This window comes from Aureobasidium pullulans (assembly GCF_000721785.1).
Source record: "Aureobasidium pullulans EXF-150 unplaced genomic scaffold scaffold_2, whole genome shotgun sequence".
In the NCBI taxonomy this organism is placed as follows: domain Eukaryota; kingdom Fungi; phylum Ascomycota; class Dothideomycetes; order Dothideales; family Saccotheciaceae; genus Aureobasidium; species Aureobasidium pullulans.
The window spans coordinates 2,023,650-2,047,521 of NW_021941022.1; the positions used below are offsets into that span (position 1 = coordinate 2,023,650).

The 23,872-nt window shown below is 51.1% G+C and overlaps 13 protein-coding genes across 13 annotated transcripts; 6 read left to right on the forward strand and 7 right to left on the reverse strand.

Moving 5' to 3' along the window:
* Positions 1–121: 121 nt before the first annotated feature.
* Positions 122–1,427, reverse strand: M438DRAFT_264869 (uncharacterized protein; the record flags this gene model as incomplete). The annotated part of the gene is made up of 2 exons (XM_029899974.1): positions 122–959; positions 1,012–1,427. The coding sequence occupies 2 exons, from the start codon at positions 1,425–1,427 to the stop codon at positions 122–124; spliced, it is 1,254 nt and encodes a 417-aa protein (XP_029765191.1).
* Positions 1,428–4,220: 2,793 nt separating this feature from the next.
* M438DRAFT_253649 (S-adenosyl-L-methionine-dependent methyltransferase) lies at positions 4,221–5,042 on the reverse strand (the record flags this gene model as incomplete). The annotated part of the gene is made up of 1 exon (XM_029899680.1): positions 4,221–5,042. A coding segment is annotated over one exon (822 nt), but the record flags the coding sequence as incomplete, so codon positions are not given.
* Positions 5,043–5,424: 382 nt separating this feature from the next.
* Positions 5,425–6,471, forward strand: M438DRAFT_362245 (uncharacterized protein; the record flags this gene model as incomplete). The annotated part of the gene is made up of 2 exons (XM_029907567.1): positions 5,425–6,318; positions 6,392–6,471. The coding sequence occupies exons 1-2, from the start codon at positions 5,871–5,873 to the stop codon at positions 6,469–6,471; spliced, it is 528 nt and encodes a 175-aa protein (XP_029765193.1). The 5' UTR covers positions 5,425–5,870.
* Positions 6,472–6,725: 254 nt separating this feature from the next.
* On the reverse strand, positions 6,726–7,382 carry M438DRAFT_265105 (uncharacterized protein; the record flags this gene model as incomplete). The annotated part of the gene is made up of 2 exons (XM_029899996.1): positions 6,726–7,085; positions 7,146–7,382. The coding sequence occupies 2 exons, from the start codon at positions 7,380–7,382 to the stop codon at positions 6,726–6,728; spliced, it is 597 nt and encodes a 198-aa protein (XP_029765194.1).
* A 723-nt stretch (positions 7,383–8,105) lies between these two features.
* Positions 8,106–8,708, reverse strand: M438DRAFT_264987 (uncharacterized protein; the record flags this gene model as incomplete). The annotated part of the gene is made up of 1 exon (XM_029899983.1): positions 8,106–8,708. The coding sequence occupies one exon, from the start codon at positions 8,706–8,708 to the stop codon at positions 8,106–8,108; it is 603 nt and encodes a 200-aa protein (XP_029765195.1).
* A 625-nt stretch (positions 8,709–9,333) lies between these two features.
* On the forward strand, positions 9,334–10,758 carry M438DRAFT_371783 (FAD dependent oxidoreductase; the record flags this gene model as incomplete). The annotated part of the gene is made up of 2 exons (XM_029908291.1): positions 9,334–9,751; positions 9,839–10,758. 2 exons carry the CDS (start codon positions 9,334–9,336, stop codon positions 10,756–10,758), a joined length of 1,338 nt encoding a protein of 445 aa, XP_029765196.1.
* Positions 10,759–11,567: 809 nt separating this feature from the next.
* Positions 11,568–12,721, reverse strand: M438DRAFT_342525 (TBP-domain-containing protein). Its single transcript, XM_029904779.1, has 2 exons — positions 12,127–12,721; positions 11,568–12,069 (listed from the first exon to the last, which is right to left on the reverse strand). Exons 1-2 carry the CDS (start codon positions 12,421–12,423, stop codon positions 11,953–11,955), a joined length of 414 nt encoding a protein of 137 aa, XP_029765197.1. The 5' UTR covers positions 12,424–12,721; the 3' UTR covers positions 11,568–11,952.
* Positions 12,588–13,304, reverse strand: M438DRAFT_342526 (uncharacterized protein; the record flags this gene model as incomplete). Its single annotated transcript, XM_029904780.1, has 1 exon — positions 12,588–13,304. The coding sequence occupies exon 1, from the start codon at positions 12,896–12,898 to the stop codon at positions 12,590–12,592; it is 309 nt and encodes a 102-aa protein (XP_029765198.1). The 5' UTR covers positions 12,899–13,304.
* Positions 13,305–15,463: 2,159 nt separating this feature from the next.
* M438DRAFT_95540 (uncharacterized protein) lies at positions 15,464–16,438 on the forward strand. The gene is made up of 2 exons (XM_029910426.1): positions 15,464–15,871; positions 15,927–16,438. The coding sequence occupies exons 1-2, from the start codon at positions 15,570–15,572 to the stop codon at positions 16,267–16,269; spliced, it is 645 nt and encodes a 214-aa protein (XP_029765199.1). The 5' UTR covers positions 15,464–15,569; the 3' UTR covers positions 16,270–16,438.
* Positions 16,104–16,909, forward strand: M438DRAFT_95535 (uncharacterized protein). The gene has a single exon (XM_029910425.1). The coding sequence runs from the start codon at positions 16,317–16,319 to the stop codon at positions 16,776–16,778; it is 462 nt and encodes a 153-aa protein (XP_029765200.1). The 5' UTR covers positions 16,104–16,316; the 3' UTR covers positions 16,779–16,909.
* M438DRAFT_362249 (major facilitator superfamily transporter) lies at positions 16,874–19,313 on the reverse strand. The gene is made up of 2 exons (XM_029907568.1): positions 18,647–19,313; positions 16,874–18,593 (listed from the first exon to the last, which is right to left on the reverse strand). Exons 1-2 carry the CDS (start codon positions 18,886–18,888, stop codon positions 17,042–17,044), a joined length of 1,794 nt encoding a protein of 597 aa, XP_029765201.1. The 5' UTR covers positions 18,889–19,313; the 3' UTR covers positions 16,874–17,041.
* Positions 19,314–19,878: 565 nt separating this feature from the next.
* Positions 19,879–20,858, forward strand: M438DRAFT_342531 (acetyltransferase). Its single transcript, XM_029904781.1, has one exon. The coding sequence runs from the start codon at positions 19,983–19,985 to the stop codon at positions 20,688–20,690; it is 708 nt and encodes a 235-aa protein (XP_029765202.1). The 5' UTR covers positions 19,879–19,982; the 3' UTR covers positions 20,691–20,858.
* A 342-nt stretch (positions 20,859–21,200) lies between these two features.
* M438DRAFT_342532 (cysteine proteinase) lies at positions 21,201–23,804 on the forward strand. The gene has a single exon (XM_029904782.1). The coding sequence runs from the start codon at positions 21,460–21,462 to the stop codon at positions 23,371–23,373; it is 1,914 nt and encodes a 637-aa protein (XP_029765203.1). The 5' UTR covers positions 21,201–21,459; the 3' UTR covers positions 23,374–23,804.
* The last annotated feature ends 68 nt before the right edge of the window (positions 23,805–23,872 follow it).

Consider the following 23,872-nt stretch of genomic DNA (forward strand, 5'->3'; position numbering starts at 1 on the left):
GATCTTTTGGGTACCGGTGCAGCAAACAATGATGCGAAACGCTTTTTCCCGGAATCAAACAAGATGGGAGTGAAGAAGGTTGGAAGGATACGAGATGGGGTCGATGAGGGGGGAGGCGCGTCTAGTAGGCGTCCAGAAGACATTCGAGTTCGTCAAGGTCGATGTTCTCAGGGCTTCGGAAGTCGTTCCACATGTCCATAGCGTCATCGTCCCGGTCATCCAAAGACATGGCGTCGATTGAGACTCTCTTTTCGGTGTTCCAGCTTTGAGCTTGCTGCGTCTTGAGATCGTAGAAACCTTCGGGTCTCAAAAGAGGGCTGCTCAAATCGTAGAGGGTGCTCACGGATGAGGAGAGGTGGTCATGACCATCGAAAAGGTCGTCGGTGGTTTCGACGTTGCTGTCATCTTCCTCGACCGACATGGCGATTGTCTCAGTAGCCTCAACCTTGATGGGCTTGGTGATGATTTCTTGGCTTGCGCGACGCAGCTCTTGCAGGGCGTTTGCTGTCTGCTTGAAATCGCGTTCTTCACGCTCAAGGGGAGGGCTATCAGCACGGCGATTGTGGGCGAGGTTGGAGGTTGTGGGAGGATGGTCGCGCGACAGCGAATGACGGGGGTGGAAGGTGGAGCCAATGTCACCATGCGGCGGCTCGTCAAGTTCGGGACTGGACAGATCGACTTCGGGAGAGAGCGAGGCGCGTGACCTGCTGTACTTCTCGTCCTCGTCATCGGCGGCGGATGAGAGAGCAGGAGTAATGATGCGACGGGCGGCGGGAATGTCGTGGGATTGCGAGAGCTCAGGAATGGGTTGATGGGGTTGAGTGGTCAAAAAATAGTACAGAGGGCGGGGGTGGACTTGGGACTGGTACTTGGCCAGTGGACAAGGACTGACGGCGGGCCAAGAACGGTTGAGGTAGCTGGTGAGACGCGACGAGATCAGGTTGGCAGGATTGGCAGACCTAGGACGGGTGTTAGCGAGTTACACAGAAGTTGGAGGCTGCTTATGCTTACTTCTCCACGGCGCCTATGCAGTGACACAAAACTGCAGCCAATTCCTTGACAAGGTGTGGTCTGTTGCCAGTCTTTTCCAATTGCTTGATGGTTGCCACAACCACATCGTCGCTGATGCCTTCCGTGTCTATCGTGTGCACCGTCTGCGTTCCGGGTGATGGCGGAGGAGTGTGCTCGGCCAATCGCGAGGGTGGTTCCGTTCGGATAGACAAAGTTTTTGTCTTGGGTGGACTCATGAGTGCCGGAGGAGGCGACAAGGAGTCGTGCGACCGCTTGGGCTTCTTGGGGACGGGCTCGTCATCAATGACGGTAGCTGGCGGCGAGGGGTGGGATTGCGAAGAAGCGCGAGAGCGTTTGGGGACGGTGATACCGAGCTCGGAGAGGGAGAGCGACTTTCTTCTCGTGTTATAAGGCATGGTGGGTGGATGAATTGGCGATTCGGCGGCGGTGGTGCGGACAGAGCACAAAAGTTGATTGTTTGGGCGCGTCGGTGTTTCTGTTTCCTTGGGCGTCGGCTGGGAAAATGTGGGCGAGCAACCAGAAGCTTGGGGCTGGGCGTTGATTGGTCGATCGGGGAATGGATGGTCAGCCTTGCTTATCTAGGGTGTGCAGTCCTAGAGTTGGCGGAAGAATGTTGGACGATAAATCAACTTCGCAGGCGGATTGGAATGAAGATGGCGATGGACGGTGACGAGCTTGCTGCTTGGTGAGGCGGTGGAAGATGGTTGGGATGCTGTGTCGATGGTGTTAGGGGTTCCAAAGCTCGGATGCTTGAGGCCAAGGGGGCTCGGCTCGATCTTTCGCTGGATGGGCGGTTGCGTCGGCGGCGAACGGATGTGCAAGTGCAAGCTTGGAGCTCTAGCCAGGAAAAAAAGTTGTTTGCTCGTGTTAAGTCTGCACAATTGTTCTGATAATTTCCACGGCCAGAAAATGCTGTATCTTTGTACGAAGTGCGAGGGATTGGAAAAACCAAGTTCAGGGGATGCTTTCGATTGGGAAACATGGCCACCATCTATCTTGTCACAGGCAGCAGCAAGGGACTTGGCGAATACGTGACCCAAGCAAGAGAACGCACCTTCCACCGACCACCACCACAGTCCACCTCCGACCACCGCGACACTCGGCCGCTACCATCAGAAGCACCAACGTTATTTCTCTCCACTCAGCCCAGCGACTCTATCGTCTGTGTTTCATTCGTTTCCATTGTTTACTTGCGACACTTGTCCTCTGCTTGCAAACAGTCCTGCTTCTCTATCCACGCTCTTTTTCTACAGCTATCCAAACTGCCACTTTTTTTTCCATGTGATTTTTCAGACATGAAACAGCACACAGGTGCAGCTGCACTCCTCCAACCAATGACATGCTGATCGACTGTACGTCGCACCAGCCATTCCCGCGTCTGCAGCTTGCGACGCGGAGCCATTCTTATCCTGCTGATCGACCAATCATCATGACTTTCGAGAAAAAGCACCCTCATGCCGCGGTACCCCTGATGCTCCAAAAGCTGTACCTCTCGTGTCTCTGACGTCGAGTCATGCATCATACCTCGCGTCAACACTCAAAGCTCGGATTGAGCTCCATACCGTCCGCCGTCGTCACGGCGGAGCACCGGATCACGGATATCAGCTGTTTGGTTCATCAATTCATCTCCCTCACCGCAGAGTGCTGCTTCTTATCAATCGTTTGCCCAATCTCACCATCTCATCTCCACAGCACGTTGATAGAACTATTCATTTGGTAAACAAATTGCCTAGCTAGCTACCATCACTCGGGGACCGTCACGGCAACCCTCTGCCCCGGCGATCCGGCTCAAACGCGAATCCTTCGTCGTCCATTATGCTTCCACGAGTCACGCCTTCGTCTGGTGTTCTGGTTTGCTTCTTTCCACGATTCCATTTTCTCCTCAATCACTAGCCCACAGCCTCTCCACAAGCGCGCGTATGCCGTTTCGTAATTCCTACCCCATCTAGAGTCCTGCGTCCAACAGTCTCCGCAATCGGTGCATGGACTAAATCGCGGGCTGTTGTTTGCTTCTTTTCTTCTCCTCACAGCAGAAAGTGTAACCTTAGTTTTTGTTGCTGACCCGCACGACATCTGCATACAGCCAGCCAGCTTCTGAAGTCGCAGGCGAGATTGCACGACTGGAAGCGCCCTTTTTGTGAGGCTTGCAGGACTCCTGCAGCTTCCCTCACATGTCTTCTGCAGCTCTGCGATACAGTATCAGCTTGCACTTGCCCTACGATAGCCTATTATCCGTGCCTGTCTCAGAAAGATTCGGTTGACGTACGGTCCGCGCCGATCCATGTATCTCTGCTTGCCATGCCGATAAGCATACGTACGAAGAAGGGGTAGAAAGTCTGGACTTTGAAGCTCAGAATGGCATTGACTTTATTGGGACATCACGACATGCCACCTTTTGCGAGTGACTTTCAACAAGCAGCATTTTGCTCTTCGCTCTCGCTGGATGCGATTCTACGTCTCGAGACCCCCGCAATCCTTTGTACATACACCTAGCCCCTTCAGCTGTACAATTAAACCTTCGCGAGTTTGCCTTGTTCTCAAGCATGATCCTTGTTCGACTCGTGCACAAAGTCAATAGTGCTTCAGTGTAGCGGGGTGATGTCAGGAGCGAGAGTTGAGCTTAAATCTCTCGTCGCCAGTGTTTGCTTCTTTGCAGTCGGACCACCTCTTTTCGCTTGTCAGCACCACGGTTTGGCCACCGTTTTGCGACAACGTCGAGCCTTGAGCATGCTGCTTTAGGCAGTTGAGCGGTTATCGTCGACGAGCGTCGGCTAAACTTTTCAGAGCTGTATCTGACGAAAGCCAGCTCGATGAGCTCAACAATGAGGATTGATGCCCATGTGAGGGCTCTTATCAAGCGCATATCAGTCATTCAAGCATGCGCCTCGTCGAGTCTGAGATTGAAGCTATGCACGGATTGGGCTTGCGCGGAGAGCATCCATGAAAAGCGCTATCCAGTTGGGCTCTCAATAAACGCTCTCCACCTCCAGATGAATCCGTGCATGTCTTCAGCTGGACTCCAACACCTTGGTGGAGAGACAGCGATTCATGCACCGGTCAAGAAACCTGATGCGCTTGGTATCGACTGCCCTTCACTTGGACATGCAAGAAAGCCAACCATTCTGAGTCGTTTGAGTTTGGATCTCCTGTTCGATTTTACCTCCAACTTGCTCTGCCTTATCTTTGATGCTTTGTGTCACCGTTTTCGGTTTCAGCTCAAAAATCCAGACGGTTCCAAACTGCTTTCTGCGTTCTCTGACGACTTCGAGGCCGCTGTCTTCGATGAGTTGACCGATGTCTCTGTTCCACCAGCAACCGTGTTTGTCAGCGTGCTGAGGCGCTGTCATATCCAAAAGTTTGTTCATCCATCCAATGTAACTGCGACCGTGTTCAAGAAGCAAGATCCTGGCATCCGGGTTTGAGTGATCCAGGTGTTTCGACAGGTTCTTGAGCAGCTCGACGGGTTGTGCTGTGCTGCAAAGGCCCATTGTTTGCACGATTGTGTCGTATCCCTTATTCAATCCTGGTGTGAAGGTTGTGCCAGTCTTTGCATCTTTCTGTGTTCCTGTTGGTGGTTCGGGCATGTCTCCGATGCAGTCGCCTTGCAGGAACCTGATGGGCACATTCTCAGCAGCCTTGCCAGGGTTGAGAATGTCCCATTTCTTGCGTGCCTCTTCTACCATCTGAGAACTCAGGTCAATCAGGGTCAAGCTCTTGATCTTGTCGAAACTGTAGTAGCCCAGATTTCTTGCGGTGCCACAGCTGACCTCCAGCACATTTCCCTTGACCATTGCAGACATCTCTTTCCGTGCCTTTATGACACCTCCGACCTTCTCGGAGAAGTTGACCTCCGCATCAAACCCCCCTGCTGTTGTGTCGTAGACACCAGCGACGTCGCGTTGGGCAGAGGGTGAATGGTCGCCATGCACATCTCGAGACTTGTATAGGGAAACGGCAATTCCAGACATGTAGAAGGCCATGCCAAAGGCACAAGCTCCCATGACATAGATGCCGACTCCTCGTGCTCCTCGTTGGAGCTTTATCCTGGATTGTGCATTTGCGGCGGGGCCGGCAGGGTTGGCATTGGAGCCTATGGGTGTGCGTGGTGGTGGTGCTCTATATTGAGGGACTGGACTTCTGGCATGGTAGGGACCTGGTTTCTTCGGTATCGTTCGGGGGACTCCTCGCGGCATGATGTTGTGTTGTCGAGTCTTGCTGCCTTGACTCGAGAAAGATTTTTGGTCATGAGCATGTGAGAGAGAGAGCAGAAGCTTTGACCACACAAGCTCATTCTCGAGCTCTACACCTACAAGTGTCCACTCAGCCACTTCCTACTTCTTTCGCTAACTACCTCTTCTCTCAGGAATGCGATCTTGCTTGGATGTCATATTTCATGTGGCCAAATCACCACACGATCAACCACCCATTCGGGTTCATCTATACTTGATATCTTCCGCACACCTGACAGTGTATGTCACATCATGCAAGGCCATGAAACCAAGCAATTGCCGTTGGACCTTATGAATGGTCGACATGATCTATAGCTTGACGACAATGTCTCCGGTACAATGGTATCCAGTTTTGACTGGCTAACATCATTGACCAATGGTATGCTTCATCCTTGCTGCAGCCACGCTGTTTAAGGCTGCGTCTGGACAAGGCTGCCCTCCGAGACTGTCGCATGTTGCGGTATTGTTAAGCCACCCTGTTATGACTATATATGATGAACGCACTGTTTACTGTCAAGTCGACTCGTGAAAGACCATATTTTGCCCGCCTCAAATTCTCCTTCGCGACTTTGGACAGTTGCTCATTGGCGTCAGCCATCTTCTCCGCCAATGATCGCCCTCAAGACCCATCCTGGCTGCAGGTCTGGCCTGCTGCAGCTGTATGCATTCCGATTATCACACGCCTATATTGAGGTAGTAGTATGCCTGCGCTATTCTGCCATGGTTGCATTCATTTGCCACCAGCAGCCCGGCCCCCAAAATCATAACCTTTCGTATTCTTCTTGCAAAAGCTTGCTTGCACTTGAAAGAGCCATGGAGTTCGGTGTTATCGCATCCGCAATCGGCGTCGTCGGCGTTGCAGCTCAAACCATAGAGGTGATCACCAAGGTTAGAAGTCTCGTCCAAGAAGCAGGAGATGCCCCTTCCAATATCAAGAACATAGCTGCTGAGCTGGAGATACTGGCAAGAGCACTTTCAGGTATCGAGATGCAAGTGCGCCAGACCAATCAACCAGCCTTCTCGGACCCTTCGCCAGCGTTGCTGTATTGTCAGCAAGGTATCAAACAAATTGCCGTGTCTGTTACCCAACTCCAGTCCGCTATCTCCTCAAGCTTAATTAACTATGCCAGCATACGAATGGCTATGCTTTTACAAGTTCTTGATCGAATCTGGGTTAGAAATCACTGCGGACCACCACGAGAATTGGTAAGGGCTTTCGATACTCGAAACACGGTGATAGCTAATCAATTGTTCTTTGCTGTGTGACAAGCAACTCCTGCAAACCTAAGACTGGGAGCATAACAAACAACGTTTCTTCATGGACGACTTTCCTGAGCTCTAAGAACAATGTGCATTGATACAGACTGGACCGCTTTAGGTGTGATTGCGAGAGATGGCTGGTCGCGACAGACTTTGATGTTGCAAAGGATATCGAATATACACAATATTATAAAGGTTGTACCATTACATCTTATTCTCTCTCGCCTTGATCGCTTCTTCCTTGTCCTTGGAATCCGGGAAATCGCTAAGGTAGTCCTTGAACTTGTCAACAGGCGCGGCCATCAAGCCTGTCAACAGTTCCAGGTAATAGCTCGTCGGTGCACCGGGGTGGCTTCGTGTGGGTACGATCTTCTTTGTGCGCTCGAAACTTGCGGCCAATGCTTCACTCTCCTCGCGGGAAAGCAAGCCTTCAAGACGAGGCATATCTTCCTCCTTTTCATGTTCGATGTGGTGGTGAAGAAGATCCATCAAAGTATCAAGGAGGGGCATGAATTTAGGATCCACAGGCGTCATATCTTGCAACTTGTAAAGGTAATCCTTGACCTAATCCCACACTCATCAGCATCTAGCAAATACTGGTTGATAGATGATAGCTTGACATACACCTTGATGTTGTTCCTTGTCAGTCTTGGACAGACGGACACCTTCTTCGCCCAAATGCTTCTCCATGGCGGGATACCATGTCAATTCCTCGCTGATGGCGTGGCGGGCGACTGTCCAGGTCAATTGGTTTCGCCAGCGGACTTTTGCTGCGTCGTCGGTGGCGTTCTTGAGGTTTTCGTAGAGGACGTCGAATTCGTCGTGGTCGGCACCGATGGCTTCGGAGATCGACTTGCCCATGATTGCGATGGATGTGTGTTGATGAGTTGATTCGAGACAAGAGATTCAGATGAAGATAAGTACTTGGGAAGTTGATGCAAGAAAAGGAGGATCAGAGCATGCTAGATACTTGAACAGCTCTCAGCCGCCCGCTAACTGCATCGTTGACGACATTACGATGACAGGCCAATACTATGCCTGTGTTTGGCACACTTGCCGTTGTTGCCGTGGAGTAGAACTGGAGAAGATTGCGGGGAGATGCATGACGAATGACGTTGTAGGGGTAATCTTTGACTTTTGATTCGTTCGGAGAATTGAGAGCCCCAAAGATCAGATCTGAGCCTCCAAAGGTTGTTTGCTCGAGGTTGTGTTTCGGAGATCTCTTTTGAGTAGAACAGGCAATACTTCTTCTCGAGGACGTGGACTGTGGTGTAGATGTACGTGGGCTGTGCAGCAGAGCGAGCCCAGATAGACAGCATCTGCGGGAGAGTGATAAACATGATCGAAGAGTATCCATTCCGATCCACTGCCTTTCCTCCATCACGATCATTCATCTTCCCTCAAGTATGGCTGTCAGCTTTGGACAGTGATAGCGACAACGACGGCGGCAGCTTGGTTCACAGGACTCCATGAGATGACGGAACCAACATGATATCTCAGTAAATTCCTGCTCTCCACCATCAATTGACCATCGGAGGCTCTGGTATTATCATGTGTCCCGCTGCGATGGCTCCCAACTCGTTATCAAGAAGGCGTTGACGAATCACCCGTGGCAGCTGTCACCATCAGGCTGTCTCTTCTCTTGACAAGCTCTTCCCAGCTTCTGACGTCCTCGTAACCTGTAGGCATGGCTCTACCCAGATCATCTTTCGGCAAGTAACACTTCATGCAAAGCCAGTTGTCGGGTTGTGTCAAATGCTGGAACCATAACTTCACACCACCACGTCGTGCCCAATTGCAGCCGCTACAATGGTGCTCGACCTTCACGTCGTGGAGAACAGGTCGATGCGTTTTCCATGGCAGTTGCTCGCGCACCCATGTATGCCTCTTACACCACCCTTGGAACTTGGCAACGAATTGGTAGGCCTCGTCGTCTCTGTGTGCCCCGTGATAACGACTCCCCCTTCGCGAATGCTTCTCACGCACCTCCGGACGCGTTGCGTATTTGTATCTCTCAACTTCGCTGTTCTTGTCCAAGTGACGTCTCAAAGCTTCAGGATCCAAGCGCAGCTTGTCGTAGCGTGCTTTTGAAATTTGGAGGGGGTGTTGTAGAGAGAACGATCGCAAGAATGGTGCCGCTGAGGTCGACCTGATTGCGCCGGTCAAGGTCCGAGTAAGATAAATCATGAATGTATGGTTAGATTGAGCAGATGGGAAAGATGAATTTGCGTATTCCAATGACCGATATCAAAATCCACTGGCATGAGATTTGTGAGCAAAATGCCCGACGCAGACGCGCTAGCCGCTTTACACGCCGCTTCTGGAAGGCCACCAATTTGGAAGGCAACACAAACAAAAGCCAAGCGTAAATACTTCTCGTAGCACAACTTTTCTTAAGCACTCTACACAACATACAGAACCACAATCGAACATGATCATATTTCCGCCTCCCCTCAACCAATATGACGACCTTCCAGGCCCTGCTCTTGCAGAGGAAGGTCAAAACCGAGACCCACCCACAACACGTGAAACGTCGACCCCGGTTTCGGCGAGACGTGCTCTGTAGGACGGTTATCGGCGGGAAGAGCGGCGGAGACCAGAGGAAAGAGCATGTTTATCTGTCTGGGCAGACACACACGCGGAAAAGAAAAAGAATTTTGTTAGGCACACAAAACTTGTAGGTCTCGATTGATCTTGGAAACAGCAGCATTCTCAGATTCCTCATCGTTCAATTCCTTCCTATTTCTTCATCGAAGGCGTCGAATATCGCCTTCCTGTATAGTTTTTTGTACGAATAGGAAAGAGCAAGATCATGGCAGTTACTTCTCAAGAGGACGTTCCCAAATCAGTGCTTATCCTGGGCTCTGGAGTTTTCGGTCTCAGTACCGCATACAGTCTGACGCAGAACCCGAAATTCGCCAATACTTCAATCACACTCGTCGACCGAAGTGCTTTCCCTGCCCCCGATGGCGCAAGCATAGACAGCAGTCGCATTGTCCGTCCCGATTACGCGGACCTCCCTTACGCCCGTCTGGCCATCGAAGCCCAAGCACGTTGGAGAAACGAATGGTGGGGTCAGCAAGATGTGTACCATGAGCCCGGTCTGGCCGTCGTGGTCAACAAGGATGAATCCGACAATGGCAATGGCGATTTGGGCAGAAAGTACATGAGAGACAGTATGGCCAATGTCGAGCGTTGTGGACTCAAGCCTGGCAAAAAAAGCGAGGGTGGTGAGATTGAGGCTATGGAGACACAGAGCGATATCAGGAATATCTTCAGAGACAACACAAATGCCGCTCAAGAGACTGCTGTTGCAGCTGCCGCGGCCACAGGAAAAGGTGGTTCCTCAGTCGGTGACTTTGGCTACGTGAATTGGAGATCTGGCTGGGCAGATGCTGAGAAGGGTATGCGTGTGCTGCGTGCTCGTGTTGAAGAGACAGATCGCGTCAACTTCCTGCACGCTTCAGTCTCTCGCCTTCAATTCAGCAACGATGCCGTCACCGGTTGCGAAACAGACGACGGCAGAGTGCTGACAGCAGACTTGGTCGTGCTAGCCACCGGAGCCTGGACACCCGCTCTCCTCGACCTTCGCGGCCGCTGCAGCGCAACAGGTCAAATCCTTTCCTACATCAAAATCAGCGATGCCGAGCAAGAAGCTTTAGGAGAACGACCAACCCTACTCAACGAAAGCAGCGGCCTCTTCATCATCCCACCCGTCAACAACGTCCTCAAAGTCGCCCGCCACGGCTACGGCTACTGCAATCCCGTCAGCATACCCCACCCGGAAGACCCTTCCATGGGCAAAATCACCGTCTCCCTACCACGCACCCACATCTCCCACCCCGGCCTCGAGATCCCCTCAGAAGGCAAAAAGGCCCTCCGCAGCTTCCTCGCAGCCGTATACCCATCACTCGCCACCCGCCCATTCATCTCCACACGCATCTGCTGGTACACAGACACCCCCAGAGGAGATTGGTTGTTATCCTACCACCCGAGATACAGAAACCTCTTCGTAGCCACAGGAGGCAGCGGCCACGCGTATAAATTCCTCCCCGTCGTCGGCGACAAGATTGTCGATTGTTTGCTGGGCAACCCACCGGCCGAATTCAAAGATAAATGGGCATGGCCGGAGCGCGATTTGGAAGATCAAGTGTGGACAAAGGACTGGAGAGGTGGTGTCAAGGGTATGGTGCTGGAAGATGAATTGCAAAAGGGCGAGAACAAGGCTAAACTTTAGATGGGACTTTGTCATTTGTCATGTACATTTTTGCTTTTGCTTTTGCCATGTTAGAAAGCGATGTTTGCTGGTGCAGACGTAGGGGAGGAGAATATGGTGGCTGAGCAGATGAACAATATATAAAGAATCACCAACCATTGTTATCATCTATTCAACTCCAAAGTCAATGGTGTGGGAAGATCCATCTCCTGGTCTCAACAAACACTTCTCTACGAGACCGGTCCAATCGTGGACATAGAAGTGATACAAAGAAGGAGACAGTTGATAGAAAGAGGCGGAGCCGCGGAGGAGCCATCAAGATTGAAGGAGTCCAACAAAGGAGCAAGCAAGGCCAAAGAAGCAGACAGGTCACCGAGATAAAGTGCAGGGCAGGTAGCGACAGGTGACGACAAATCTACTGTCCATTGAGACAGGCAAATGATGAACAGCAACACATACAGGGACAATCACAGGTTACAAACATGCGGGAAGAGGTTGATGATGTTTTTGAGATGACATTGGAGGAGGCTATGAACCTCGGCCATATTATCTATGCTTTGAGAGTAATGTAGTAAGTCGGGTGCTACTCATTGCAGCAAGGTAGCACCCCCTGTCCTTTGCATTCCTCAGCAAATCAACAGACCGCCCATGCCATCAATCATCTTCGCTCCAAACTTCCTCCGCCATTTCCATTCTTCTCTCGTCGTATTTTTTTTCGTAACAGTTTCTTGAGGTCATGTCAAGGCAGTGACCTTCCAAGCTGAAAAGAGTAAAGAAAAGGTGTATCAACGCCTTGAAAAGCGATCGATGCTCTCATACCCTTGGTCGTAGTGGTATCGGAAAAGAAAGAGAAGACCAAGGGGTATGTGAAAGACACTCGACCATCTTCGCTGAAGTACCGACCCGAAAAGAGATTTTGAAAATCGCCGTCCGAAGAAAAAGAAGAAAAGCCTTCATGCTCAAAGCTTTGAAAGAAACCGGAACTCCGCGCCATGCAATTGCAAAAGGGGGAAGAGAGGTATGTGTCGAGAAGCGGGGGCAATGCTCAAGACACATCCAATGAGGATGGCAAGACCTCGAAGTAGTGGTGATAATACATCCGAAGATGGAAGAGGCTATTGTTACAAGTGCCGGTAAGGGGTTGTGGTTGTTTAGCAGGGTTGTTTGGTGGCTCTGTCTTGGCTCCGGGCATTGATGCAGCCTCGCGGAGTTGACTTAGGCCTTGCGGAAGTCGGACAACACAGGGTAGATCATCTCGAAGGCTTGGTAGATCTCTTCGCGGACCTTGGCACCAGTGAGGACGATCTTGCCGGAGACGAAAATGAGAAGCACCTGAGAGATGTTAGTCAGATGGAAGAAGACAGAGACAGATTCACAGGCGACACGCACGATCTTGGGCTTCATCATTCTGTAGATGAGACCGGGGAAGAGCTCAGGCTCGTAAGAGCTGAACATGTGATGGCGAGCAGCAAGACCTTCCAGACGGATGGGGAACTTGATGTCGCAGGAGCCAACGATGTTCTGGATCTTGAAGTCGGTGAACTTTGCGTTGAAGCCGAGCTTCTGGATGATACGAGCGTACTTGCGAGAAGCGAGCTTCGAATCATCCTCGGACTTGGCACCAGTGACGACCATCTTGCCAGAGGCAAAGATCAGAGCAGTGGTCTTGGGCTCGCGGATACGCATGATGACAGCGGCGAAACGCTTGGGGTTGTACTCTGCGTTACGGGCGTGGAGGGCAATCGTCTTCAGATCGAGTCTGCAGTCAAGGTTCACCGTGGCGACAATGTTCCTTAAAAGCGCGAAATGTCAACAACATGCCAACAACAAAACGTTGCTACACGAAGGATACTCACTGCAATGTAGGCACAATGCCACTGACACCCTGACCAGCGCCGGGCGTAGCAGCGGGAGTCGCGGGAGTCACCCCAGCACCCTGTTGGGCGGCGGCTCCTTGCTGTGCAGGCTGTTGCTGCTGGCCCTGAGGCTGCGAAGTGTTGCCGTACCCGTATGCGCCGTTTGTCTGCGAGATCTGCTGACCATCTTTCTCAGATGAAGGTGGGGTGAGATCACCTGCGCCACCTGGGAAGGACAAAGAGCCGGGTGCGGTGAAGTTCTTGGCCTGAGCGGCGGTCGAGGGGTGTGTGATGACAGTCTCCATGATTGCGGTGAGCTGTAGAGAGAACGACGGAGTGTGGTAAGGCAGTCTGAAGCGAGCTGATGTCAGGATTGGTATTCTTGGACTTTATCTTGAGTAGTTACGCGACAGGAGGTGAGAGTGAGAGTGGAGAGATGGAAAGTGATGCGCAAGCGTGAAAAGGTGATGCGCAAAGTCGGTGACGACCTTTAGTGAAAGTGAAAGGCGATTGCGACGATGCGACAAGTGAGAGGAGGGGAAAAAGCGGCGGCGTTGAGATGCGCTTGAGAGTGAGATGGGTGGTCTCGTACCGTTAGCGGGAGATGAACAACCAAATGTGTCCCCTACAGATGCTGCCTGGAGGATGCGCTGTGGTAGAGAGTGAAGGCGATGGCCAACAAGTGACTCCGGTTTATTTGGAGTTGGTCTGTGATGAACGGTGCCAAGAGGCGCTTTCCCAATCCGGAAGTGAGAGAAGGCCGCAAATGGATTTCCCTTTCACAACAATGTCCGCCGAAGGACAAAGAAAATCGCAGCAGAAAATTGGACAATGGTGCGTGATGGACGCAGAGATTGTTGATTTTAATGCGGCGAGTTGCGATGTGCGGGGACGATGTGGAGGGGCGCCGTTGCGTAGAGGGTCGGGGAAAGGTCGAAAAGCGCGGGAAAGCTGCGCGAAAGGGCGAGGGTGTCCGAGCCTTATATACCCACAGCCACTGCGCGCCAAGACCCACTTTGACTCAACGCTAAAATCTGCCTCGCGCCTGCAAATCTTTTGATCCAACTTTCCTGTCCAGATCCTTCGATAGATTTCCGCCAACCTGGGAACTCTTGCAGTTCATCATCAACACTGTGAAACCTCGACACACGCCTGCCATGTCGACGAGTATCTATTCAAATCAACAACACTCGAGAATCCCACACTTGCTTTCCTCGCTCGCGGCAAGCGCCAACAATTATGACTCACTATCCTCGGCATGATTTGCCGCACGCTTCTTTCTTGTCGGCCAGCATGTGAATGAGACACCAATCATGCCATCCACACCACCAATACGTTTCTTCTCCTACCAACGCCCCGAGTGTCAGCGGAAGCAGTAGTATTGCGACTGTCACCAGCGCTTCATGTGTATCATGTCTCCAATGGTCAAGCCAGGAGGCGGATGGGTATCTGCCGTCGCCGTCCGCTAACGCGTCTGTCAGGGGCTTGTCGCCACGAACAAGCGCGGATTTGCTTGCTTGTTGCCGGAATCAAGATCCCCGCCGCCGCATCATCGTCACCACCATCATCACGGCGCAATTACCTGATATCTGTCAAGTGTGTCTACTTTCAAGAACTGTTCCTGATCGCTGCGGCTGAGTTACTTGGTGTTTCGCTGTTCATCAGCTCTGTGTCATGTCAGGCTGCTGCTGCAACTTCGTGTCTCATGTCTGTCACGGCCTGTATCCTGCGCTGTTTGAGCAGATTGGCGATCTGCTGAGGGCGACTTGGACATGCACTGCCGCCGTAGGGGAGTCGCATCTGCGTCTGGCTATTGCTTGCGTTGGTCAAATGCATGCTTTTTCAGTAGGTCAGTTGATATCGCAGACAGAATGGTCGCATCACATAAGCTTGCGCATAGGCAAATTGTGGTCGTTTGGCTCCGACCGACTCTCCAAGCGCTTTGCTATCGGTAAGCAGCAGCGACTTGTTTTGTCTTTCACTCTTTTCAATCCATTGGACAAGCCGGACTCTGCCAATCACATTCACTGGTAGGGAGGCTGCTGCCTACTGCTGCCTAAACCTTCTGACTCATCAAAGAGGTGCTTTGCTATAAAAGCCTGCCAATCCTCACCCTCTTTCTTCTCCTTTCAAGTTGACCTGCCGATTGGCTTAGATCAATAGTATCTGTTCTTCTTATGTTTGACCACTAAGACTTTTTTTATGTTGAACCCAATCTTTTGAACTAGCTTGGAGACTTCTGGGGCAGCGCCTTCTCGTCTCCTCGCACAGTGTCGCTTGTATTGCACTACCGCAGGCAGACGCAAAAACTCATCTTTTCATCAGTTCCGACTCTGGTTTCTCAACCGGAGGCTGAAGAAGGGGAAGAACGTGTCACATTGCTTGCAGGTGCATGATGGGGCTTCTAAGTGATTCATAGGTAGAACGGTAAGCGCCGTAGGCATGGTGATACAGATGCGGAGAAGGATCTCCTTCCACCTTGCACATCATTCCTTTCTCTCCTTCCTTTGCATTCTGTTGCAAGGTCATCACATCGTCGGTTAGGATGCGACCACGAACTCGTCGCGCATGGCTGACTGCCTGCCATGCTCATGAATGATTCCTGTCTCCCTCTCGTGCCTTCACGCCATCCCTACGACACCTGCACCTCAACAAGAGTCCAAATGTCGCTTCTACGAGCGCAACAGTTCGAATGCCCTCGGACAACTAAACCGCCCTCGATCGATGTCACGAACAGCATCACATGAAAGGCATAGACAATGACGTCGATAAACAACCTTAACCTCCGCCATTTCAAATCGCAAGCCGCAAGCGGGGTTGAAAGCCTCCCCTCGATCCCACCATCTCTTTCCAAGAAGCGAACGCAACCCACCATTCCACTCCACTGCAGTCCCACTTTGAAAAGTAAAAGAAGCAGAAGGATCATAGCATCACAACAACATACCCGCGATCGAACGAACACAACACGTTGCAATCATGACGAGCTATTTGGCCTCCTACATCCCCGCCATCAAGTCGATTATCCCGCAGTCTTCGCCGTCTGTCGCCGCGCTTCCGGAGGTTGGCGAGCAAGCTCCGGCGAAAGTGGGTTCGGTTGATCTGAAGAGCGGTGGTGGACGACCTACCCTGGTGGCTTTCGTCAGACATTGTGGATGTCCTTTCGCCGAGAAAGAGGTGCAATTGCTGGGCGCAGAGAGTCGCAAGAATGAGAAGCTGCATGTGGTGATTGTACAGCACAGTGACGAAGCCACCACGCAGCAGTGGTTCGAGGACATTGGGTAAGCCCTTCATGCGCATGTCATGCTGTCAAAACGGAGGCTAATTGTGTTCCAGCGGCAAGAAAGCATTCCCCGATTCGAAACGATACACCCTCGTCGCGGACCCCGAGCGCAAAGCCTACGCAGCATGGGGTGTTGGATCCCTAGGCTGGGGCGGCATGGTCAACGGAGGTGTCATGGAAGCCCTGAAGTCGCTGAAAGAGTCTGATGGCATTGATCTCAGACCCACAGGCGTAGGATCATACAGATGGCAGAATTCCGGCGGCTTCGCTGTCGACAGCGCGGGCACAATCAGATGGAGAAAGATTGCAAACGACTCTTCGGATATGTGTGATTATTCAGAAGCGGCAAAGACGATTACGGAAGGCAAGGCCTCGCAGAACCAGAGTCGTCTGTAGGACTGTGTCTCGGTTTGTCACAAGTCGCTTTGGTTGGTTTGTGGGTCATGTGGTATGCAAGCAACGATTCTAACGTCCTTTCATTCTTTCTTCCATCATTTTTGCTCCCGAGGCCATCGCGAAAGCTGTCACCCCCACATGACATCCCTAGATGCTCCACGACATCCTCAAGAGTTTTACGAACCACTTTTTCTTTGACACGGTACTCTATCCCCGTCACGCCCGTACCAAAGAATTCCTTTCTCAACAACTGCCGAGTAAAATGGCCATCACAAGTGCAAAATGTGCCAGATCGGCAATACGCCATTAAACGATTGGCAGTTTTGTCATTTGAGAGATGCCTCGATCCTACGAACCCACTTGTTCGTACACGTTCTTTGAAGACCCGCGAGCTTATCCCGGAAGATGTCAAGTTCTTCAACAGTACGGTCAATGCATCCACCGCGATTGTGCGGGGATATATATGCCTACGTCTACTTGCTTACTTCAGGAAGCGCAAGATTCTCTGACTGAGAGAAGCAAGATGAGAACGCACAGCTACAAGAATGTAGAGATACACAATCGTTGACTCGGGTCAGAAAAGGTGATTCTGTAAAGCCTTGTAGGGGTTGGTCTGATTAACTGGTAGTTTATGCTGTTTGTTATTCATTTTTCAGATGACGTTCAGTAGATCTAGTCCTGCAATTTATCCTGTCTAAAATCAAGTCTGTCGCTAACAGATCATGACAACCGACCGAACCCGACCCATCTTTTGAAGTGCTCGTGACAGAATTTAGAACACATGGCCCTTGGTCTGCTTCTTTTGCTTGACATTGATATCGTGCCAGATCATGACGGCGAAAATACCAACGGCAAGGAAGCTGGTAGCGGCGATGAGCATGTAACGTTGAGCCTCACCATAAGAGCGCGCGATGGCATCTCTGGTCGGACTGCCCATCTCGTACGAAGACTGAACGACGATACTGCCATAGATTTGGGTGAAGTTGGCCTGAGACTCGGCGGGAAGATAGGCCTGGAGTCTCGCAGGGTACACGCCCGTCCAGATTGCGGCTGCGATGGAGCTTCCGATAGCGCCTCCGATGCTGGTGAATGCATACTGGATGGCGAGTGCGACGGCGACTTCCTGATGACTGACGGCAGCCATGACCGCAACCTGCTGGCAGATGACAGTTGTTCCACCACCCAGCGCGATGAAGATCTGACACATGACGATGAAGCCAATGTTGACGTCTGGTTGGCGGAATGCGACCATCAACCCGACACCGAGAACGCTCAGAGGGACACCAAAGTAAAGAGCGAGCCACTTGTATCGACCAGAAAATCTGATGAGTAGACCGACAATAAGAGCCCAAGAGCAGGATCCGAGAGTATAGATGTTGCGGATGAGCACAGCCTTGGAGATGGATAGATCATTCACAACGATCAGGAAAGAGTAGAAGAAGCTGTTCCAGATGTAGAAGCTGACAAAGGCCAACGCACCATAAATGGAAGAACCAAGGACTGTACGATTGGAAAGCATTGCGATGGGCAGGAAGCTTTTGGGGGCGAAGAACTTTTCGTAAACTCCAAAGAGGATGAGAATGATGATACCAAAGACCAGCATGCAGATGATCATCGGCGACCGCCATTGCTTGGCTTGGTAGGAGTACAAGCTGAAGGGGAGCAAGAAGAGGGCAAGACCGCCACAGATCAAGAGCAAGCCCAAGACATCAAGCTCGATAGCGTAATGCTTAAGTGACTGGAGAATGGTTCGGTCGCTGCTCGGTCTTGCCTTGTAGGTGCCCAACTTCTTTGCCTTTCGCTTATTCAAGGTGAATATGAGCAACACAGGCAAGCACATGACAGGTGTGACAATGGCGAAAGTGCCAAATCCCCATCGCCAACCTGGTCCGTTGATGTAATTCGTAGCAGCCGGACCGGCAGCAAAGGTGGTGAAGAGGTAGGGCGTCGAGACGATACCATATACAATTCCACGATTGCGCAAGCTTGTAGCATCTGCAATCATGACTGCCACGATATACTGGATGCCCGTGTAGCCAATCCAGTAGAAGACCTGGGCGGCAGCATAAGTCTCGACATTGTTGCAAGCTGCCATCATGACAAGACCAATGGTCAAGAAGACTCCCATCACAGCAAAACCCTCACGACGACCCCATACATCGATGATCTTTGAGAGAGGCAAGCGCGAGAGACCTCCGAGGATGTTCGAAAGAATGCCGGTAGTTGCGGTAAGAGAATGCAGGGAGAAGTCGCTCGTGACATAAGCTGTAAACGCGGACGACATTGTAGAGTGCATGGAGTCGACTGTGTAGATTGCGTAGATGCTTCAACAGGATTAGCTATGTTGTATGGAAAAAGTCACAAGTTCGATGCGTACAAGAAGAAGACCAGTATCAGCGACTTGGTATCCCAAACCAAGGTGACGGCTTCGATCTCGCGTACACCATCCTGAATATCTTTGTCCACTTCGCTACTCTCGTCTGGCTGGGAGGAACTGTTCTCGATGGGCAACCCTTTCTCTTCCCCTCTGTTAGTGACATCGGGGGAGTAGCTGACCGAAGCGTCATCCTGTTCAGCAGCCGGCGTGCTGGCCCAAAGTTTGGCTCCAAGGTCCCACATAGCTGCAAATGGTACAGACGAAGTAGGGAGTGAGACAATGTGATTGATTAGATGATCAGGGCGAGCATCTTATATGATAAGATCGTGCAGAGCTACCGCCGAGCATCGTTTTTCTTTCTCCCGTGCCAATCTCTTGGCCGGGCCTGCGACAAGGACATAACTGGCCTGCCGAGACTCGAGAAGGATTGGCTGAGTGTCGAGTGGTCTTCTTGCCAAGTAAAAGAGGAAGCCGCCAAGTGATAGAGACAGTCGCGAAGATGGCAGACCTTTCCTAAGAAACCGTTCGGAAAGAATTGCCGTCCAAAACTGATTGATAAGATCTTTCACAAGGCAAAGTCCATTGACAAAGGCAAGCTCATCGCGGAAAATCTCACCGTCGAGGATGCCGTCAACATCGAGGTGGAAGTGCAGGTGACGATGTCGACGATGATGACAGTGAGAGGAAGACGATCGATTATGTGAGGTAGAGACCAAGATTGCGGAGGAATCTATGCTTGGCAGTCAAAAAAGGAACTACTCAGGTGCAATTGATAGTCCATCGGATGTACTTTTCGATGTACGAGTCATGTGGTATGGAGTTATTGTTCCAACAATTTTCCACTTCTTTTCATAGAGGCGCTTACGAGGATTCTCGCGAAAGCCGTCGTTATATGACATCCTCGATGACATCCTTGCTTTGGATGTGACATCCTCGTCTTCATACTAGGACCCTTATAAGGAGGTTATGACATCCTCGGGCTTCAAATGACATCCTCACCAACACACCTTGACATCGTCGCATAAGTTACTGAACATGACAACCTTTCATGCTGGACATCCTATCTACACACCAAATTGGTGCGACAGGGCGTAGACAGCTGGGAAAAAAACCCTACGCTAGTCGCATCAACATGCCCAAAATGGCTAATGGCGCAATGCGGGTAAGGAAACTCCAAGGGGAAGGAAACTCAAGCCGTGCGTGGGCTTCGTACAATAAAACCATCTGAGTCACAGCAAGCAACCATAGACATATAAACATCAATTCGGCATCGAGCATTGGCTTAACCAGACCTTTTTCCGATTCAATTCAAGTTGGTTCTACTTCAAAGTCAACAATGAGCAACACACCCCAACGCCCTCTGGGCGAAAAAGTCGCAAACACAAACCCAGCACCATGGCCATCCAAGGAGATCACCATGGAAGGAAAATATGTCACGCTTGAACCTATTTCAGCAGTCCACGCCGAAACCCTCTTTCCTCTCATCGGCGGACCAGAAAATGCATATCTCTGGGATTACATGCCCTACGACCCTTGCCCGTCTTCAGTCTCCGCTCTCCATGAGGATATGGTCAATAAAGCCGCTTCTACAGATCCGACATTCTATACTATCCTCAAGCATGTGGATGGCAAAAAGGAAGCAGTGGGATGGTGCAGTTACCTCCGCATCGAGCCCAAGAATCGTGTCATCGAGGTTGGACATTTGATGTTTTCCTCCGCACTTCAAAAGTCCGCCGCAGCCACCGAAGCTATGTATCTGATGGCCAAGTACGCATTCGAGATGGGGTACAGAAGATATGAATGGAAGTGTCACAGCCTGAATGCGCCGAGCAGGAGGGCGGCTGCAAGATATGGTTTCACTGAGGAGGGCACTTTCAGACAGGCTCTGATCGATAAACATGGCAGAAATAGAGATACAACTTGGTTCTCGATATTGGATTCGGAGTGGGAGGACAGGAAGAAGGCATTCGAGGGGTGGTTGAGCGATAGCAACTTTGATGAGCAGGGAAGGCAGAAGAAGAAGTTGGAGGAATTCAGAGGGTGATTGATGGAATCGTTGTCTGTCATATAAGATGATGGTTAGATGTCGCCGAGGTAACTGTCAGCTATTCACGATATCAGTCAGCGAATGAAGCGATAGAGAATCGATAGAAGTGGTGGTGTAAAAGGCATCATCAGATATGGAAGCAGTTGTCATTCACAGTTTGCACTCCGCCTCGTCTTGAAACATGATTTAATTCGATCATCATGATGGCTGGTTGGAAGTTGGTGGGCGTAGGAGAGAAGGCTTACTGTGTGGAAGACGGTCAAGACTGCATGCCTCTTGAGTGAGCAAATGGACAAAAGGGCGCGCAAGCCTTGAGTGTAGAGACAGGGTAGTCGGTGATGGTGATGGTAATGTTCGAGACGGCCGGTCAGGAAGAAGGTCCGACCGGAAGGTGAAGCAACCGTGGCCGGTGGCCGGTGATCGGCGGGCTTTGGAACACGCGAACAGCACGAGCAACGGGAAAAGGCGGGACATGCACATCTCACGGCCCTCTCCCCCCACAGTCTACCAAGAGAGAGTCGCGCTTTGTGTGCCTTTTTAGCCGGACGCTCCCCGGAGCCTGATGCTGGCGACTTCTTTCCTTCTCATGTCTATACCATGGCGAGACTTGTACCGATGAAAGAGCATGACATGTTATAGATCATCTTGAGCCAAACCCTCAGCAAACCTCCATCACGAAGCCTCCACTCCTTTTCACCCCGCGTATCACCAGCATTCAGGCATACACTTAGCACTTCAGAGTTTTAGGCCTATCGTCTTCGCAAGGATGCCCGACAAACCCCTCACCATTGCGACCTACGCAGCTGGCGCGTCGCTGGCTGCAATCACCCTCGTCTACGTCTTCGGTCCTACCTTCATGCTCGACGATGAAGCGGCGCAATCATCGAGATCCACACGCAAGAGAGGAGTCGTCGGCCTCGTCAATCCCGCCAATGACTGCTTTATCAACTCTGTCCTTCAGACCATGGCTGGTCTCCCCGAACTGCGCATCTACCTGATCCGGGAACTGCATCGACGAAAGCTGGACGGGAAAGAGATATACTCCATTGTGGAACAACATGAGGACGAGATTTCGCCAAATGAGGGCAAAGACATTGTCAAGATGAACGAGACGAAAGAGCCGAGTTGGAAGGTCTTGGGACTGCAGCAGGGACTCGTGACGGCTGGACTGAAGGATATTCTGGACGCGCTTAATGAGCGACCTATCTACAAGAAGACCATCTCGGCCCGTACCTTTGTCAGTGTCATGGAGACGGCCTTCAAGACACGTATCAGCCGACAGCAGCAGGATGCTCAAGAGTTTCTACAAATCGTGGCCGAGAGGCTGAGTGAGGAATATCACGCTGGAAGGAATGCCAGAAGAAAGGCAAAGTCGCTCAAGAGCCCCAGCACAACTACACTCAGGGCTCCCGAGTCTGAAGATGAGAAGACGAATGGGCACGCAAACCGGTCAAACACACTCCGACCTCAAGAGTCAGCCCGCGGTCTCCAAGCAAAATCAGAGATTGAGCAGATCCGTCAGAGCGTACACCAATTACCACAAGCAGAAGACGATGATCTGCAAGACGATCCAGGCTTCCCTTTTGAGGGAAAGATCGAGGCCCAGATTGAATGCATGACATGCCACTACAAACCCAAGCCTTCAGCATCAGGCTTCGTCACGCTCACCCTGAACGTACCACACCACTCATCCACCACACTGAATGCATGTTTCGATGGCATGCTGAAGGTTGAGCATATCGACGATTACAAATGTGAGCGATGCCGCCTGGAACACGCCATTCAAGTCAGAACAAAAGAACTATCACGCGTGACAGACGACCAGACACGAGACACACTTGCTCACGAGCTTTCTCAAATGGAACGCGCATTCGCCACAGATCCGGAGGATTTGCCCAAACACATCAAGTTGCCGGATCCTTCTCTAGCGCCCAAACGTCGCATATCACGCCATATGCGCATTAGCAATTTCCCCAAAGTTCTCGCCATCCACTTGTCGCGAAGTGTTTGGGACCCCAACTCAAGCAGCAGTAAGAACATGGCCAAAGTTAGCTTCCCAGAGACACTGCCATTGGGAGGTCTGTTGGACCAACATTCATACCGGTTGTTGGGCGTAGTAACGCATAAGGGTGGCCATAACAGTGGCCACTACGAGAGTTTCCGACGACAATACCTCGCTGAGCCGTATAGTGCTAAACTTAGTATGGGCACACAAGGCATGTACTCAGCACAAGGAACACCTAGAGCAAGTGGCATGCCCAGCCCGATGCTGGAACCTTCAACGCCAGGCCTCACACATTCACCTTCCAGCAGTGGAAACAGCACATCGTCCCGCTCCTCGTCAGTAAGGAAGCGCTTCTCTTTGCGTCATCGCCAGCATTCAAAAACCACTGATGCAAATGGTGACGAGAAAGACACTGTTAGTAGCAGCAGTGGTGCTGAGACCAACGGTCACATCAAGTCGACGTCTGAACCCACACATCAACAAACTCAACGTACATCTTCAAGAGCTGGCAAGAGCTTGGATTTAAGCAGGTTAAAACGAAAGCAAAGGAACCAACACAACAGGTGGTGGAGGATCAGCGACGATAAGATCAAAGAGTCCAAGACCAGTGATGTGCTAGGCATGCAGAGAGAGGTCTATCTGCTTTTTTATGAAATCGTGACTCCCGAGGTTTGAGTGAGTTGGGTATCTGTTCTTTCTATCTTCACATATCGCGGCGCATGTTTCTCTTACTTTGCGCTGGAACATATTCTCACATGTACATTGGTTGCTCTTTTCTCTGTACATATTCCCATCTGTTTGCTCTATACCTGAACGACATACTTGGTCTGGAATCGAAATCGAACAATTCCAAACAACTTTCAAACAATCTCTCCTTCCAGAGCCAAAGCCAGGCTTGCCAATCGGCTTGTAGCAATGTACAGTAATTTTGCTTGTCCGTTGAGAGCTCGCCTAACTATACCATCTCAAATGTTTGCTGTGTTGTTTGCGTACCACAGACTTACTGGCGAGACTCTATAGTGACCTAGCCTTTGCAGGATAGGAATTTTGAATCCCGATCATCCTCCTTCTCCATCGCTATCTTTCTCCTTTTGTGTTTAACCATCACTGTATACTCATCATGCTATTGATCTTGCCCAGAAACATGTCTTCGGGCAGACCATGCTGGCTAGAA